The 19,783-nt window shown below is 36.1% G+C and overlaps 1 protein-coding gene and 1 pseudogene across 2 annotated transcripts in view; both read left to right on the top strand.

Annotated features, from left to right (window-relative positions):
- The window catches only part of WDHD1 (WD repeat and HMG-box DNA binding protein 1), a 66,432-nt gene extending 50,994 nt beyond the window's left edge, over window positions 1–15,438 (top strand). Inside the window, exons 23-25 of the mRNA XM_079121646.1 lie at window positions 1,662–1,789; window positions 5,797–5,935; window positions 14,575–15,438. Coding sequence (XP_078977772.1) covers window positions 1,662–1,789; window positions 5,797–5,935; window positions 14,575–14,775 — 468 coding nt within the window. The 3' untranslated portion in view covers window positions 14,776–15,438. The remainder of the gene's footprint in view (window positions 1–1,661; window positions 1,790–5,796; window positions 5,936–14,574) is intronic.
- A 1,619-nt stretch (window positions 15,439–17,057) lies between these two features.
- LOC306653505 (dnaJ homolog subfamily A member 1-like) lies at window positions 17,058–18,390 on the top strand (annotated as a pseudogene). Its single transcript has one exon. The product of its transcript is annotated as a dnaJ homolog subfamily A member 1-like (transcript).
- The last annotated feature ends 1,393 nt before the right edge of the window (window positions 18,391–19,783 follow it).

The following is a 19,783-nucleotide window of genomic DNA, read 5'->3' on the forward strand; positions in this document are numbered from 1 at the left end:
ATCTATTGAAATAATCATGTGATTCTTGACTTTAAGTCTATTGATATGGTGAATGACATTTATTGATTTCCTGATGTTGAACCAACCTTGCATCCCTGGGATGAAACCCACTTGATCATGGTGCACTATCTTTTTAATATGTTTTTGTATGTGATTTGCTAAAATTTTGTTGAGAATTTTTGCGTCGATGTTCATTAAGGATATTGGTCTGAAATTTTCTTTCCTCGATGAGTCTCTGTCTGGTTTGGGTATCAGGGTGATATTGGCTTCATAGAATGAGTTTGGGAGGGTTCCCTCCTCTTCTATTTTATGGAATACTTTGAGAAGTATTAGAATGAGCTCTTCTTTAAAGGTTTTGTAGAACTCGGCTGAGAACCCATCTGGTCCAGGACTTTTCTTTGTTGGTAGGCTTTTGATGACCTCCTCTATTTCATTACTTGAAATTGGTCTATTTAAATTGTGTATGTCCTCCTCGTTCAGTTTAGGCAATTCATATGTCTCTAGAAACCTGTTGATGTCTTCGAAATTTTCTATTTTGTTGGAGTGTAGATTGTCAAAATAGCTTCTAATTATGTTTGTATTTCAATCGTGTCTGTTGTGATATTTCCTTGTTCATTCCGAATTTTAGTGATTTGGGTTTTCTCTCGTCTTCTCTTTGTTAGTGTGGCTAAAGGTTTATCAATTTTGTTTATTTTTTCAAAGAACCAACTATTTATTTTGAGAATTTTTTGTATTGTTTCTTTTGTTTCAATTTCATTGATTTCAGCTCTGAGTTTAACTATTTCCTGTCTTCTACTACTTTTTGTGCTGGTCTGTTCTTCTTTTTCTAGGGCTTTGAGCTGCAGTGTTAGGTTGTTTGTTTGTTGAGTTTTACTTCTTTTATTAAATGCGCTCCATGAAATAAATTTCCCTCTAAGTACTGCTTTCATAGTGTCCCAGAGATTTTGATATGATGTTTCTTTGTTCTCATTTACCTCTAAGAATTTTTTAAATTCCTTCCTAATATCTTCTGTTATCCATTCATCATATAATAGCATATTGTTTAATCTCCAGGTGTTGGAATAGTTTCTGTTTTTTACTCTTTCATTTATTTCTAACTTCAATCCATTATGATCTGATAGAATACAAGGTAGTGTCTCTATCCTCTTGTATTTGTTAACATTAGCTTTGTGGCATAATAGATGGTCTATTTTAGAGAAGGATCCATGTGCTGCTGAGAAGAAAGTGTATTTGCTCTTGGTTGGATGGTATATTCTATAAATGTCCGTTAAGTCTAAATTTCTACCTATACTTTTAAAAGTACTTCCCAAATGGTTCCCTGTTTATAATGACTATTCAAGCATATGTCCCTACTCTTTCTTCTGTATTCTGCCTGTATCCATTCTCATGTGTTTTACCCAGAATTGTCATTAGTTATTTTTCTTTTCCATTTCACATAATTGTATACATTTAGAAAACATGGAACATGAAATAAAGTACTTTTTTTTCTCAGTTTTATGTGTGTAAATGTTAATTTCAACTGAGAAATTTCAACAAATTTCATTTGTTGGTATAATAATTCTAAATAATAAGTAATTATAAATATTTCTTCACGTATTTCAGGATTTACTTATAACATATAAAATGCTAGATGTGATACTTACAATGTTTGTTTTTAATAGGCGTCTGCAGCAGCCTATTTCCAGAAAAGAACTTCTCAAGCCAGTAAGACTGAGGAAGTAGAAGAAAGTCCTAAAAATGCATCATCTGAAACCCCAACTATATGTCCTCAAAACATTGAAAATCAAAGGTCAGTACGTAGAGAGATTTAGTATTCTAAGATGCAGTATCCCAGTAAAAAGCATACAGTAGGCACCCATTATTCAAAGTACAAATTTGTACAACTCTGTTATTTCTTATTATCACTGGTAGTATTTAAATACTTGTGACATAAATGAATAATGATTAATGACTTTTTAAAAAAAATTATTTTCATTAACTTTTTTTTGACAGTGATAAATTTTTAAAAAATTCTTTTCATACATGTATATAGGGTAATAATGTCTGTCTTACAGTCTACTACTCCTCTCCTCCCCACCCAACCCACCCCACCCCTCCCCTCTCCTCACTCCCCTCTGTACAATCCAAAGTTCCTCATTCTTCCCTACCCACCCCCCACCATGGATCAGCATCTGATTATCAGAGAAAACATTCAGGATTAATGGCTATTTCAGTTACACATGTTAAAATATGCTTTAATAAATTTTAAGTTTTAAATTATACATTCATTTTATTGGAACACTATTTTATAATTCATGTTATATTTGTTTTTAAATAATGTAGTTATACTGGAAGGTAGACAGCAAAAGATATAAAAAGATAAATTATGGAAAATAATTCTCTTTCTTATCCACCCATTTCTTTTTCCAAAAACAATCATTGTAACACATTTCTTATGTAGCTTTCCAAAATTACTCTTTGCATGTGCGAATACATTTGTCTGTTTTCTTAAATTTTTACACAAATGATAACAGACTTACTTTTTTTTTTACTTAATAGCTTTTGCAGACCACTTCATATTACATCATAAAGAACTTCTTTAATTTTTTTACATCCATTAAATAAATAAGTCCTAATTCATTTAGTTCTCTTTATGTGGATAAAAAAATGGTTATTAGACTTTCAGTAATATGAATACTACTGCAATGATTAGTTTTATGTGAGTATCATTTCTCACATATGCACACATATGTGAGATTATGTGTACCCATATAAACTCGATTCTATACAGTTCAAATTAATATGCACTAATACTAATAATTTTGATAATGCCAAATTGTTGAACAGTGATGTGTTATTATATATACCACCATTAATGTAAGAGTCCCTGTTTGCCCATATCTCGTTTATTCAACAACATAATGTGTTACTAAATTTTCTTTCTTTTTTTTTTTTTTTTTTTTCTAAGAGGATGTCTCATCATGTTGTCCAACCTGGTCTCAAACTCTTAGACTCAAGTGATCCTCTTATCTCAGCCCTTCAAATAGCTGGGACTTCAGGCATACACCACAACACATAGCTTACTAAATTTTTTTATTTCTGCTTTGCTAGGTTTGTTTTAAATGCATCAATTAAATTTAAAAGATTAGCATTTTATTTTCAGCATTGAGTTATTTTTCTAATAACTTTATATTAACCAGTTTAACATGAAAGGAATAGCTTTTTGTGTGTTTGTTTTCAGGGGATAATTCTTTTTTTTCCCTTCTATTAGAATATTATCATTATACATAATAGTTGGGTTCATTTGGACAAAGTCATACATGTATGGAATTCCATTTTAGTCCCTAGTGTCCTCCGCTTTTCCCTCCCCCTATTCTCCTTCCTTTGGTCTACTGGTCTTCCTTTAACTTGTTTATTTTTGATTGGTGCTTTATAAATATACATAAAGGTGTAATTCACTGTGGCATATTTATATGTGCAAATGGAATAATTTGTTAAATTTATTACGTATTTCCTCCCCTTTCTCGTCCCTTCTTTTTCCTCCCTCCCTCTTGATCTCCTGCTCCACTGATCTTCCCTATATCTTTAGGATATCTGATCACACACACACACACACACCCTACCTTTCACCTTGTTTTTCTCTAGCTTCCACATATGAGAGAAAACATTTGACCTTTGATTTTCTGAGTCTGGCTTGTTTCACTTAACATGATGTTTTCCATTTCCATCCATTTACCAGCAAATGCCGTAATTTCATTCTTTTTTAAGGCTGAGTAGAACTCCATTGTGTATATATACCACATTTTCTTAATCCATTCATGTACTGATAGGCATTTGGGCTGGTTCCATATCTTGGCTGTTGTGAATTTTGCTGCTGTCAGCATTGATGTGGATGTATCACTATAGTATGCTGATTTTAGTTCTTTTAGATAAATACTGAAGAATGGGATAGCTATGTCTTATGGTACCTGGGATTTTTATTTATGATTATTTCCTGTTCTGAATTTGATTTAGATCTGAAACTGAAAATTTCATTTAAGAAAATTGAGACAGGGCTGAGGATGTAGCTCAGTAGTGGAATGTTTGCCTAGCATGTAGGAAGCCTGGGTTCAATCCTCAGTACAACACACACAAAAAAAGTAGATAATTCATCTTTTCATATTAACTGAGTATACGGAAAACATACCTTTTGGAATATCATTAAGGCATTACCATTTTTAACCAAATATTTTGTCACAGACATTGAAAAACTAAATCAGAAGAGAAATATTCAAAAAATGTTTTTAAAATCTTCTAGAGACAGAAGATTGTATAATATTAGACTGTGACATTTCCCCAAATTTAATTAAAATGAGTCTTTACTACTTTCTGCAAATTCAATTATCTTTGTTCAGCATTTATTTTAGCGTTGATTTTTGTTTGTATTATTTTTATGGAAAAAGAATTCCATTAAAAATATTACTTGAAATCTGTAAGTTTTCAGAAATTGAACAATTGGTTATAGTCACCCAATTAATATTAATATTTTAAAATAACTTGGTATTCCTTCTGGGTATGACAGCACACATCTATAATCCCAGTGACTCGGGAGACTGAGACAGGAGGATTACAAGTTCAAGGCCTGCTTCTGTATCTTAGACCTGTCTCAGAATTTAAAAAGGGCTGCGGATGTGGCTCAGTGGTAAAGCATCCAAGTTCAAACCTTAGTATGAGGCGGGGGCAGGGGGAGGGTGGCAACATAGTTTTCTGAAAATTAAAAAGTTTAGACAAATATGACTCAATTTTAGCTCATTTATAGAGCTATTTTTTTTTTCTTCTAGTTCTTTTGAGTGAATTTAAGCTTTAATACTTAATGGGATTTATATTAGAGATAAATTTGTATGTTCTTTGTGTTCATTTCCTTTTAAAATTTTATCATGAATATTTTTCCCAGGTATCTTTGTTGTGTATTTAAACTCATTATTTAGGATCCATTCAGCTTCAGCATAGTGAGAAATAAAATAGGTGTTGGGTTAAATGGGGGTGGAGGGTGTCTCTCGTGTTAAACTGCCTGACTTTTGAGTCTCAGGTCTGACACTATCTCTGTAATGTGGGATAAGTTATTTCATCTCTCTAAGCCTCAATTTCCTCATTTGTGGAATGGAGATAATTAATTTTTCCCAAATATTCATAGGGTTGTTGCTATATAAACGAGATAATGTGCATATAAAGCATTTAGAACAGTGACTGGCAGATAATAAGTGCTCAGAAATTATTAAATAGCTGCATTAAACTATTACTTATGACCTAAAGACAATTTGTGTCACAAGCAGAATCTGGTAAAATTTACAAGTGTGTTTTGTCCATGCTTCTCATAATAATGATACAGGAAAGGACCCAGATCGGCAAGGGTGAGAGGATGGGAAAGGGGCTTGAGAGAAATGAGGAAGATTTCAAATAGCTGGTGTTGAAAATGGAGAAAGAGCCTTCCAAGGACAGTTGGAAGAATTTTACCAGACCAGAGGGGCTAAGTGAGGTTGGAGACCTTGAGTCTGTCAACATTCATAAAAAAAGTTCCAAGTGCAGAGTTAAAGGTTGCTGCTGCACTTAGAAAATACAAATGTGGGTAATCCTTTTGTATTGACCTTGCAGAAGATTTTTTTCATTTAATTAATCCAGCAGTCTCCAGTCAATTTGAAGTAATATGAATATTAATGATAATTATCTCTCTTTATATAGGTTTGTAAAAAAATTAATTGTTAATTGCTAATTTAAGAAGCCAGGAAGCACTCTAAATTTTGTATCAAGCATGAATTTATTTCACAATTACTGTTTTAGGCCAAAGACTGGGTTCCAGATGTGGCTTGAAGAAAACAGAAGTAATATTGTGTCTGACAATCCTGACTTTTCAGATGAAGCAGACATAATAAAAGAAGGAATGATTCGATTTAGAGTATTATCAACTGAAGAAAGAAAGGTAAGGATAATTGTGCTGAGATTGAGATCTTACTGAATTTCCCAGGCTTAAAAAATTCTCATAGAAATATCTTTTTCTATGTTTGGAAAATCGAATACATCATGAACTCCTGGTGGAGAGGAAATTAAAATAAATGTGAAATATCAGCTTTGAGCTTGTGGATTTGTAGTAATTGAGTGCTGTCAATTAACTGTTTGTATTTACATAATTTTTATGTTTTTAGATAGGGAAATTATTCTAAAACATGTATTAGTTAGACATCAGAAGCAAAGAGATTAATAAGTAAAAATAAAGTTAACTCATACTTTAGGGTCCTTGCAAGTAGAATTTTGATAGATACTTTCTGTTTACACAAGAGAATACTCCTTACACATGGGTATTCTTCTTCTGATGGGGGAAAAATGCCTTTCATTGTAAATTAGGTCAGGTGGCTTGCACCTTCTGTGAATTTCTGCCTTGTGAAGGGAAGAGAAAAGGTATGTGTGTGGTATGCCAATTAATCGTCAGGCTTCACTTCCCTAGGGAGGCAGTGTGCCACATGGGCACCTAGTGACAGACACTTGCTTTGATGAGTTGGGTTTTATGAGTAAAGGTATTGTATAATGAGGAAACTAGAAACTGGTCTAACACTTCTAACCTCATTTAGAACTTCTTCAGCAGTTTTGTGGGTCTTGTTTTTGTAACATTATAAAGGGATTAAAACTCTCAAGAATCAGAAATTAGTAAACAAATGTGTAAGACCTTATATTGCAGAAGGGGAAGAGATGGGGCAAAAGTTGTGACTGGTTTTGGTTTTTTGGTGAGGTATTTTATAGTGCTGGGGATCAGGGCCTTGTACATGCTAAGCAGATACTCTACCACTCAGTTAACATCTCCACCCGTGATCGTGTTTTTGAACGTTTAAAAATGTAGTAAACTTTTCTTTCTTTCTTTCTTTTTTATTAAAATATTTTTTATTTTTATAGACACACTTTGATTCATTGTATACAAATGGGGTACAACTTTTCATTTCTATGGTTGTGCACAATGTAGAGACACACCATTCCTGTAATCATACATGTATGTAGGGTAATTCTGTCTGTTTCATTCTACTGTTTTTCCATCCCCACCCCACCTTTTTTTGTTGAGCCATTTTGATCATGGTGTAGTCAACATTTTTAAGGTAAACTCTAAACCTTCACTTAAATCCAGTTGGTTAATGTAGCAAATTCTACAGGTCAAAGGCCTCTTTTATATTCAAAGAAATAAATGGCTAGGAAATACAGTAAGAGGAAGGGAACTATTATAGATTAAATGACACTTAATAGTTGTGGATGTTATTTGGCTCTTGCAGTGAATAAAAATCAGTCCTAAAATAATGTATACTGTATAACTCGTTTATTTAACATTTGTGAATTGGCAGTGTGACAGGGATGAATAACAGAATAGTGGTGGCCTGGGGCTGGAACCTGGTTAGAAATTTGGTGAGGTGGGAAACATGAGGGGTATTTGTGGTGATGGAACTCTTCTGTATTTTGACTTTGGTGGTAAATGCATATTCCTACAATAAAATTTAATGCATATACCCATAGAAACAAATGAGTAGAAGTAAAACTGAAGATTTTATCAATGTCCACACCCTGGTTGTGCTAATTGTGCTATTATTTTGCAAGGTGTTCCCACTTGGGAAAACTGGGTAAAAGTTATTCAGAATCTTTTGTATAATCACATGTAAATCTACAATTATCTCAAAAAGTTCCTGCAGTTATAATATTTTTTACCTACTACGGAAAACCGCAGCTTCTTAGCCCAGCTGCTCCAAGCAGCTCCGCAGCCGCTTCTCGCTCTTATGCCCGACCAGCAGGACAGAAGACACGTACACTTCAGAGGTTCATGAAGCAGCTTCCCCTTTATTCAAATAACACCCTCAATATATAAGCAGTTTCATGCATAAGCAATTGTAACCAGATATGTCCATCCAATCCTGTTAGAGGTCAAGCGATCACTCGCTCGAGCATACATGTAAAGTATATCTGTCCACGCGCTAGGCGGCAGAACTGATTATCATACAGCCAATTGTAAACGCTTCCTGCCTCTCTCCAGGCATAATCAGGACGCTGTTTGCTCTCTGCCAGTCCCATCTTTAGATGCACGTGGCGTAACCCTGGGCCCCAGCTTTCGCCCACCACAACTCCCCCTTTCTGTTTATAAAAGGGACCAAGCCTGTCTTAGGTTGTCCACGGCAGAGCAACATCCTTACCCATCATTGGACAATGAGGCTCTAGCCCTCATTTCCTGTCTTAGGTTGGTATGAGCTCCCCATGAATCTTACCCATCATTGGCTACCGGTCCAGCATATTTAACCAGACATGGGGGGATAGGCCAGCATCAATTGCGACGAGAGCTTGGCGAATAATGGCTATTTTTCTACATGGATGTATATGCATTTTGTATATGCACAGGAGAGATACAACACACAAGAGACCTCCCCTGGACAAAAACTTAAACCATTCTTTTCCCCATAGAACAGCGTACTGCAGAAAGGTAGCCAAATGTTGTAAAAATAGGAGGATATATAATAGAGGAGTTGGTAAGGGGTACAGGATAGGGCCACATCTTCACTATCCCCCATAGTTCACACGAGTCTTCTCCATTAATTTGGCGAGAATTCACCAGCACCATCAGCGGGAGAAGCCTCCTCATCTTCCTCCTGTTTTTGTGTCTCCGTTGAGGCCTTGACCAATCTCTCCGGCACCCAAATTGGCGATTATGCGTCCTGTGGGAAAATACAAACAGACCCTCAGGTCCAGATTAATACTGGATCTGGGCCTTTCCATTGTCCTGATAGAATGTCCTTCCAGAGCTCTTGAGGTAGATGCTTTTTATTAGGCTCTGAATGACGGTCAGCAGCCGATCTGCCCTCAGAATCAAGATTTTAAAAATTTAAAATGAACAAGACAACAGACAATTTGTCTTTTGGGGATCTGTATGATGCCCCTATTCCTCCTTTTTGTTTATAAAGCATGTTTTTAAGCGTTAAATGGGCACACTTTGTCCAGTAGGATTATAGGGAATTCCTGTGACATGTTGAATACCAAAGGTGGAACAAAATTGTTTAAAGGCCGGGGACATATATCCAGGACCATTATCTGTTTTAATTTATTTGGGAACTCCTAGGATGGAGAAAGAGTGTAAACCGTGTGTTATTACATCTTTGGTTTTTTTCTCCAGTAAGAGCAGAGGCCATAATAAATCCTGAAAAGGTATCAGTAGACACATGAATGAATTGTAGTTTTCCAAATTCTGAATAATGAGTTACATTCATTTGCCAGATATGATTGGGCTGAAGCCCTTTTGGATTTACTCCTAATGTGGGGTTAGGAATAAATGTAACACATTTAGCACAAGACTTGACTATGTCCCCAGCTGTTGCCTTAGTAATTTTATAGCGTGTGCGTAGAGTGGAAGCATTTACGTGAAATTTGGAATGAAAAGTTTTTGCATTTTCAAGCGTATTAAAGATGTGTGGGTCTCTGGTAGCCATGTCTGTTAAATCATTGTGTAAACTTAAAGGACCTGGAAGGCCAGTATGAGCCCGAACATGCCCAATAAAAAAAGGATTTTTTCTGTTCCAAATAAGTTTTTGTAAACTTTGCAAATATTTAGTAATAGTGGAGGTGAGGGAAATCAGACCAGTTAATTCTAAATTTTGAACGGCATTAACAATGTATTTGCTACCAGAGAATAGGTTAAAAGGCTCATGGTGGGTTTTGAATACTTCTATAGCTACTAATAGTTTCGTTTGTTGTGCAGATAGAGTATTAAACAACAATGTTTCTGTAACATTATCTATAGTAATAGCACCCGTACCATTTTTTGATCCATCAATAAATATAAGGGTAGCTCCTGTAATAGGTTCTTTTCGGGTGACTTTAGGAAAAATTATAGGATGTTGACTCCAAAATTGGAGAAGAGGATCAGATGGCAAATGATTGTCAAACACAGCAGAAGTACTAGTAAAGACTATAGCCCATGAATTTGAATTATTAATAAGATATTGTATCTGATCAATAGTATATGGAGTAGTGACAGTTGAGGGATGTGAGCCAAAGGTGGAAAGGGATACTTTTAACACCTTAAGGATTAATTCTGCCACAGATTCAGTAAACAAGGATAAGACCTTGTTAGGGGCATAATTCATGTGAACCCATAGAATAGGACCCTTTTGCCAAAACACTCCTGTGGGTAACTTATTTGTGGCCAAGACAATGAATGATAAAGGCTTAGTTAGGTCAATACGATCAAGATGAGCCTTTTCCATAGCTGTTTCAACAAGCTTGAGAGCTGTTTGAGCCTTAGGGGTAAGCACTCGCTTAGAAAGAGGGTCAGAATCACCTTTTAGAATATCAAACAGGGGGCCCAAACTTGAGGTGAGTAAATGAAGGTAAGGTCTAATCCAATTAATATCACCCAAAAGTTTTTGAAAATCATTTAAAGTTCTAAGCTCGTCCACCTGAACGGGTTTAACCATAGTTTGATTTATGATAGATCCCAGGAAGTTTTTGGTGTCTGTGATTTTTACTTTATTAATGACACTGTGTAAGCCCCATTTTTCCAGTGACTTTAGTAAGGAATTATAACATTGCTCTTAGACAGGTTTTTCCTTATGAGCTAGCAAAATATTATCCATATAATGATAGATTAAAAGTTGAGGGTTTGCTAGATGTATAGGTTCAATAGCCTTGCCTACATATATTTGACACATGGTAGGGCTATTGGCCATGCCTTGCGGGAGGACTATCCATTCATATCTTTTATTAGGAGAGCTATTATTAAGTGAGGGCACAGCAAATGCGAACCTTTTGGTGTTTGAAGGATGTAACGGAATGGAAAAGAAACAATCTTTTATGTCATTTACAGTGGAGGGCCAGTTAACTGGGATAGTCGATAAAGCAGGTAATCCTAATTGAATAGGTCTCATGGGCTCCATTATAGAATTTACTGCTCTTAGGTCATGTAAGAGCCTCCATTTTCCTGATTTCTTTTTTATTATAAATATTGGTGTGTTGAAAGAAGAGGTGGATGGTTTCACGTGTCCGGCCTCTAGTTGTTCGTTAACCAATTGCTGGGCAGCTTCTAATTTGCCTTTTGAGAGGGGCCACTGAGGGACCCAGACAGGTTTATCAGATTTCCATGTTATTTTAATTGCGTCAGTGGCCCCTAATGAAAATCCAATCCCTTTCTATCTTGTTTTTGAGTAACTAAAATGGGTGAAGTAGGTCCTTGACTATTTTTCCCAAGACCCTTTCCCCATGTGTGTCCTTGGGCTAACATCATTTGATTAGCTTTTGGATTACCGTATGGGATCTCGGATGTGAGATGTCAATCCATCTGTTCCATGATATCTCTCCCCCATAAGTTTACCGGGAGATGTTCAAGGACATAAGGTTGGACGACACCACTATGACCTTCTTTATCCTTCCATTTAAATATGGCTGCACTCTTGTTAGGGTTGGAAGCTATACCTAATCCTCTTAAAGTCTGATCTGCTTGTTGAAGTGGCCAGGCTTTTGGCCATTCTGTAATTTTGATACTTTTGTCAGCCCCAGTATCTAATAAGCCCTCAAAACTTTTGCCTTCTATCACTAACTTTGTCATAGGCCTATCTTTTAAACCCCATGTTAACATGGCCATATTTTGGCCAGTAGAACCTAATCCTTTATTTCCCCTAATAATATTTTTTGATGGATATTGATCATAGCAACTGGGTAAGACCAACAATTGTGCTATGCGTTCACCCTGAGCTATTACTGCTACACCTCTTGGTGAAGAAGCAAGGATTTTTATTTCTCCTGTAAAATCAGGGTCTATAACTCCAGGGACAATATTTAATCCTTTTAAAGCAGAAGAACTCTTCCCCAGAACTAGTCCCACTGTTCCTTTAGGTAATGGGCCGACAACCGAAGTTGGTATTGGTTGTACTCCCATCTCTGGAGTTAATACTGCTCTGGCGGAGGCACAGAGGTCTGAACATCTACTTTCTCTTTCAGAAGCTCGACTTGATTGTTCTTTTACAGTTTCTAATATTTTTCCCCTTCTCTTAACTGTTTTTGAGATTTTGGTTTTTTGGAAGTCAGACAGAAAAGAACTAATGTCACAACAACAACAACAACAAACAGAACCAAACAAGGAAAGGTAACACAATTAGCAACTTACACATATTTGTTATGGGATGTCCTTTGCTGTCTCTTGAGACAGCCTTTCACAATATATTCTCTCTCTAGGAGAATCTTCCGTTAAAACCTTAAGGCAACCGTTTCCTCAAATAGGGAAACCTTCTCGTTAATTACACTAGTGAAACTGTCTTTTATTTATCTGAGCGCTCACCAATTCCCAGTTCAATCCTCATCTGATCCCAGTCCGGACCACCACTTACTGAAAACCGCGGCTTCTTAGCCCGGCTGCTCCAAGCAGCTCCACAGCCGCTTCTCGCTCTTATGCCCGACCAGCGGGACAGAAGACACGTACACTTCAGAGGTTCATGAAGCAGCTTCCCCTTTATTCAAATAACACCCTCAATATATAAGCAGTCTCATGCATAAGCAATTGTAACCAGATATGTCCATCCAATCCTGTTAGAGGTCAAGCGATCACTCGCTCGAGCATACATGTAAAGTATATCTGTCCACGCGCTAGGCGACTGAACTGATTATCATACAGCCAATTGTAAACGCTTCCTGCCTCTCTCCAGGCATAATCAGGACGCTGTTTGCTCTCTGCCAGTCGCCATCTTTAGATGCATGTGGTGTAACCCTGGGCCCTCGCTTTCTCCTGCCACAACCTACTATGGTTAAATACAAGCAGAATTTAGATTGAAATAATATAGAAATAGAATGCAAAATTTTTAATGTGTTATGCAATTAAAAGGTTTTTTTAAAAGCGTTTTGGTTAGTAGAATGAAACAGACAGTATTACCCTATGTACATGTATGATTTACCCGAATGGTATGAATCTACATCGTGGACAACCATAGAAATGAAAAGTTGTACCCCATTTGTGTACAATGAATCAAATTGCAGTCTGTAAAAATAAAAAAGATTTTAATAAAAAAAAAGTTTGGTTTTTAAATTTTTGAAGTTTAAATTTATTTTTAATGGATGCATTAAAACAAAAATTATATATTTTAATGGGGTAACATGTTTCAATACATGTTAAGACTTGTGAAGTATTTAAATCAGGTTAAGCATTTATCTCTTTTATCAATTATGAAGCAAACTTTCAAAATCCTTTCTTTGAGCTTTTCAAAATGTACGGTACATTGTTGTTGTACCTAGTTACTCTCCTGTTCAATAGTACACCAGAACTCCTTTGTCATATCCAGCTGTAACTTAGTACCTACCCATTGATCAACATTTTCCTATTCAATTTTTATGTATTTATGTGTTTTTTTGTTTGTTTTTGTGGTGCAGGGCATCAAACCCAGGGCCTTGTGAGTGTTAGGCAGCATTCTACCACTGAGCTACTTTGCCAGCTTAATCATCTAAAAAAGGTGCCACATATCAATGATATTATGCAGTACTTATCTTTCTGTGCCTGGCTTATTCACTTAACATGGAGAGCTCTAGCTGGAGTTGGTGTCACATGCCGGTAATTCCAGCTGCTCAGGAGTCTAAGGCAGGAAGATCACAAGTTCAAAGCCAGCCTCAACAACTCAGTGAGGCCCTAAGCAACTTAACGAGACTCTGTCTCAAAAACAAAAAGGGCTGAGGATGTGGCTCAGTAGTTAAGCACCCCTGGGTTGAAGCCACGATACCAAAAAAAAAAGATGTTCAGTTCCATCCATGTCAACACAAATGACAGGCTTCATTCTTTCTTAAGGCTGAGTAGTATTCCATTGTATATATGTACCACATTTTCTTTATACATTCATCCACAGATGGATACTTTAGTTATTTCCATTTCTTAGCTATTATTGAATTCATTGATTCATATGATTCATTGAATCATGCATCAATGAACGTGAGAGTGCAGATGTCTCTTCAACATAACAATTTCCTTGGGTTATATACTGAGTAGTAGGATGGCTGGATCATGTGGCAATTCTATTTTTAATCCTCCATACTATTTTCAGTAGTGACTATACTAATTTAAATTCTCCCCAGCAGTGTGTGTAAAAGATTTCCCTTGTCTCCACTGCCTCTCCAGCATTTGTTATTTTTGGTCTTTTTGATAATATCCATTTTTACTGGGGTAAAGTGATATCTCATTGTAGTTTTGATTTAAATTTTCCCGATTAGTGATGTTGAACATTTTTTCATAGCCTGCTTACCATTCATATGTCTTCTTTTGAGAAATGTCTATTTGGAATCTATTGCCCATTTTTTAATTTTTTTTTTTTTTTTTTTTTTTTTTGCGCTATTGAGTTTTCTAAGTTCTTTAAATATTCTGGATATCAGCACCGTGTCAGGTGGATGGTTTACAAATATTTTCTCCCAAAGAATAAAAGATGTGTTAACAATTAGAACCTTTAATGATTAACTTAATGATTCAAGTGGTAGCTATTTCATTTTATATATATGTGTTCCCTGAAATGTAATCACTTCCATCCTGTTTCCTTGTTACTAAAAGTCCTTTCTCTTCACCCCCAATGTTTCCCAAAGGCATGGACTAACAAGGCCAAGGGAGAAACGCCAAGTGATGAAGCTGAAGGAAAGAAGCGAAAACGTGCAGTTGATGAAAGTCTTGAAGCAGAAAACCACAAAGAAGCAGCAAAGGAGAATCTGAATTTGCCTAAAAAGCAAAAACCTTTAGATCTTTCTACAAATCAGAAGCTGTCAGCATTTGCATTTAAGCAGGAGTAAAGGAAGAAAGTGACCTTAATGGATTTTTTGCTCATCTTTGAATATGGACTTCTTTGTTTTTTAATCTTTAGGAAATGGATTACTACATACATGTTTTAAAAGAGTTTAAAGACAACTGTTTTTCTTTATAAGATAATGGGGTGTTAGCTCAGTGGTAGAGCACTTTCCTAACAGGAGCAAAGTCCTGAACTCAATTTCCAGCATTGAAAAAAAAAAAAATGTAATAATTATATCGGTATAGGAAACAGCATGTGTGTAAATTATTCTGTCCCCAAATGGAGCAGAAGCATTACAATTGTGATTACTAACTATAGGCCATATTGTATCCCAATTGAAGTCAATTTGATATTGTTTCTTACCTTCAAAAATCATCAAAATTAAGATCATAAAACTTTGGCACAATGAAGTTATCTTCTAGGGGTTTCCTTATCTGGTTTATGTCATGTATTGGGAAATACCATAGTAGACCTCTTCCCAAGTATGTTACCATAGATTTTTCTATGTCTATATTAGACCTGGGGGACCATGCTTTTTAAATATGGACCCCAAATATGTAAATAATCTTACAGATGAGACTTTGTTTTAGAAATTTTTTCATATATGGTTTTCAATTTTCTGTATAGCCTAGGTTTTTTTAGAACAATAAAACTTTCTCACTTTCCATATTTGGCTTGCTCTGGTCTTAATATTGTATTTCAATGAAGTGGAAATGCTTCTAGAAAATATATTTTATATTTATCACCATAATTTCTACACCCCTCACCCCACTGCACCACTTGCTCTGCATAGTCCACACAGGAGAGACCAGGAGGCATTGTTTGAGAGTATTGCAGCCCAGGACAGAATATGCTCCTGTAATATGCTTGGATTATCAGCTATGGGCAATACTTTCCTGAGCAAGTCTTTGAAGCCTTAATAAGAATAGAGTTAGGGAAAGTGTTTAACTCCTCTTTTATTTTGAACAAACAAGTTTGAATTGTTTCTTGCATTTTGACTGTTCTAAGCACTTTGGTTGAAGAAAGTTTTTTATATTGATTTGGTTTAACTTACAAATCAGATATTTGAAACCAAAAAACATTATCTTCATTTCTTTGCTATAAAAGAGTAAACCTATTTTTCCCCCAATTTGTTTTCATAGAACTAGGATTTAGTAGAAAATGGAAATGGAAATAAATTAATATATTAACCATTATATCTATAATATTCCCTATTTTGAGCTTTCTGTAGAGCACTGAAAGTTTTTGTACACTTAATTTCATTCTCCCAAAGCAAAAGCTTCTCAGAGGATCCAAAAAACTGCTCCAGAAAACTTCTAGACCTCATTAATGAATTCAGCAAAATAGGTTATAAAATCAACATGCATAAATCTAAAGCATTTTTATACATAAGCGATGAAACATCTGAAAGGGAAGTGAGGAAAACAACTCCATTCTCAATAGCCTCAAAAAAAAAAAAAAACAAAAACTGGGGAATCAATCTAACCAAAGAGGTGAAAGATCTCTACAATGAAAACTACAAAACATTGAAGAAAGAAATTGAGGAAGACCGTAGAAGATGGAAAGATCTCCCATGTTCTTGGATAGGCAGAATTAATATTATCAAAATGGCCATATTTCCAAAGGTGCTATACAGATTTAATGCAATTCCAATTAAAATCCCTATGACATTTCTTATAGAAACAGAAAAAGCAATCATGAAATTCATCTGGAAGAACAAAAGACCTAGAATAGCCAAAGCAATCCTGGGCAGGAAGAGTGATGAAGGAGGTATCACAATACCAGACCTTAAAACTCAACTATAGAGCACTAGTAACAAAAACAGCATGGTACTGGCACCAAAATAGACAGGTAGATCAATGGTACAGGATAGAAGACATGGAGACATACCCACATAAGTATAGTATCCTCATACTAGACAAGGGTGCCAAAAACTTACAATGGAGAAAAGATAGCCTGTTTAACAAATGGTGCTGGGAAAACTGGAAATCCATAATGCAGTAAAATGAAATTAAACCCCTATCTTTCACCCTGTACAAAACTCAACTCAAAATGGATCAAGGATCTAGGAATTAGACCTGAGACCCTTCACCAAATAGAAGAAAAAGTAGGCCTGAATCTTCATCACATTGACTTAGGATCAGACTTCCTTAACAAGACCCCATAGCACAAGAAATAAAAGCAAGAATCAAAAAACTAAAGGTTTTTTTCTCGGGAACTTTCCAGAACGCTTGGTGAGAGGCGGAGGAGCAGCGGCTGCCCAAGCTGCACAGAGTTACTGCGCTCCTTCCTACTCCCCCGCTCGGCCTCAGCCTGCTCACCGGCTGTAGAAAATGGTGAAAGAAACCACTTATTATGATGTTTTGGGGGTCAAACCCAATGCCACCCAGGAAGAATTGAAAAAGGCTTACAGGAAACTGGCCTTGAAGTACCACCCTGATAAGAATCCAAATGAAGGAGAAAAGTTTAAACAGATTTCTCAAGCTTATGAAGTTCTCTCTGATGCCAAGAAAAGGGAGTTATATGACAAAGGAGGAGAACAGGCAATTAAGGAGGGTGGAGCAGGTGGTGGTTTTGGCTCCCCCATGGACATCTTTGACATGTTTTTTGGAGGAGGAGGAAGGATGCCGAGAGAAAGGAGAGGTAAAAATGTTGTGCATCAGCCCTCAGTGACGTTAGAAGATTTATATAATGGTGCAACAAGAAAACTGGCTCTGCAAAAGAATGCGATTTGTGACAAATGTGAAGGCCAGGGTGGTAAGAAAGGAGCAGTAGAGTGCTGTCCCAACTGCCGAGGTGTGGAATGTAAATAAGGATTCATCAGATAGGTCCTGGAATGGTTCAGCAAATTCAGTCTGTGCATGGAGTGCCAGGGCCATGGGGAACCTATCAGTCCTAAAGATAGATGTAAAAGCTGCAATGGAAGGAAAATAGTTCGAGAGAAGATTCTAGAAGTTCATATTGACAAAGGCATGAAAGATGGACAGAAGATAACATTCCATGGTGAAGGAGACCAAGAACCAGGATTGGAACCAGGAGATATTATCATTGTGTTAGATCAGAAGGACCGTGCTGTTTTTACTCGACGAGGAGAAGACCTTTTCGTGTGTATGGACATACAGCTGGTGGAAGCATTATGTGGATTCCAGGAACCAGTATCCACTCTTGATAATCGAACCATAGTCATCACCTCTCATCCAGGTCAGATTGTCAGGCATGGAGATGTAAAGCGTGTGTTAAACAAAGGTATGCCAACTTATCATAGACCATATGAAAAGGGTCGCCTAATCATTGAGTTTAAGGTAAACTTTCCTGAAAATGGCTTTCTCTCTCCTGACAAACTCTCTTTGCTGGAAAAACTCCTACCTGAGAGGAAGGAAGTAGAAGAGACTGATGAAATGGATCAGGTAGAACTGGTGGACTTTGATCCAAACAGGAAAGACGGCGCCATTATAATGAAGAAGCACATGAGGATGATGAACATCATCCCAGAGGTGGTGTTCAGTGTCAAACCTCTTAATGGGGCCGGTGAATAACACTCACTGCAGGCATTTTATATGCAGTAGTGAATGAGTGAAGGACTATAATCATAATATGCTTACTACTTGCTATTGTTTTTGTTTTATGGTTTTTTGTTTTGTTTTGTTTTGTTTGTGGTGCTGGGGATTTGAACCCAGGGCCTTGTGCTTGCAAGGCAAGCACTGTACCAGTTGAGCTATATCCCCAACCCCTGTTTTTGTTTTAATATTCAATTATAGTAGTTTTTTAAAAATTAAATGAAGAATAAACACAAATATAAAAGCTCTGACTTTGCCCTGTATGTATGATGACTTAAGTGTGCAAGAAGTTGTTTAATACCTGTAAAAACTACTTTTAAAAAAGTTCCCCTGGCATCTGTTAGGCCTTACCTTGTAAGTGATTTCAGCTGTGTATGTGGACAAACTTAGACTGAAATTCTAGGTATATGTGTTGGTTTCAGTGTATAACCCTTCATTGTTAAGCTATAAAATTAAAACTGTATTTAACTGGCAATCAGAAAAAGAAAATTTGTAGAGGAGTGTTGGTTTGTCTAGTTATTTGTATTAAGTGGGATTCATTGTGATGCCTCTGCATTCTATTGCCTCAACTTACTTGAAGGTGGCATAACATAATTTCCCTTCTGGTATCAGTGAAAGAAATGATACCTTTCTAAAGAAGGTGTTTATCATTATATGCTGCTTCTTACGGGCTTGCATTTGTAGAATTGCATTCCCTTTTATTGTGCCATCTTAAAAAAAAAAATATATATATATATATATATAAAATTGTGTTGACCAGTCCTGGTTACATTAATTTTTCCTTCTCTTTGGACCATGATAAGCCCTTGTAGTGAATTCCAGAGCTGGGAATTAAAATGAAGAGACCTATACATGGAGAAGTAGTTTGCATGTATAATATAGGAAGGTGTTCCTTAGGTATGTTACAGGCTTACTTTAAACCATTTGACTTATGCTCCAAAGTAACTGTAATTTGATGTTGGTAGTCTAGCGAATATGATGAATAGCTTTAACTGTGTGTTTAAAAGTCATCATATGTTCACACGCGTAAATCTGGATATCAGAATTTAAGCAATTCTTGAAATGTATGGATGTCTCCTTAATATACTGATTACAAAGCAAAAAATAAAATTAAATTAAAAAAGTTTTTTCTCAGCACAGGAAATAATAACGTGAAAAGAGAGCCTACAGAGTGGAAGAAAATCTTTTCCACACATACTTGAGACAGAGCACTCATCTCTAAAGTTTATAAAGAACTTAGAAAACTTTCTATAGGATTTTTTTTTTTTTTCTGTGCTGGGGATTTGAACAGAACTTAGAAAACTTTACACCCTACAAAGAACCTAATCAATAAGTGGGCTAAGGAAATGGGCAGACACTTCACAAAGGAAGATATACAGTGATCAACAAATACATGAAAAAGTGCTCATCATCCCTAGTAATTAGAGAAATGCAAATTAAAACCACCCTAAGATT

This window comes from Sciurus vulgaris (assembly GCF_902686455.1).
Source record: "Sciurus vulgaris genome assembly, chromosome: 2".
Taxonomy (NCBI): Eukaryota; Metazoa; Chordata; class Mammalia; order Rodentia; family Sciuridae; genus Sciurus; species Sciurus vulgaris.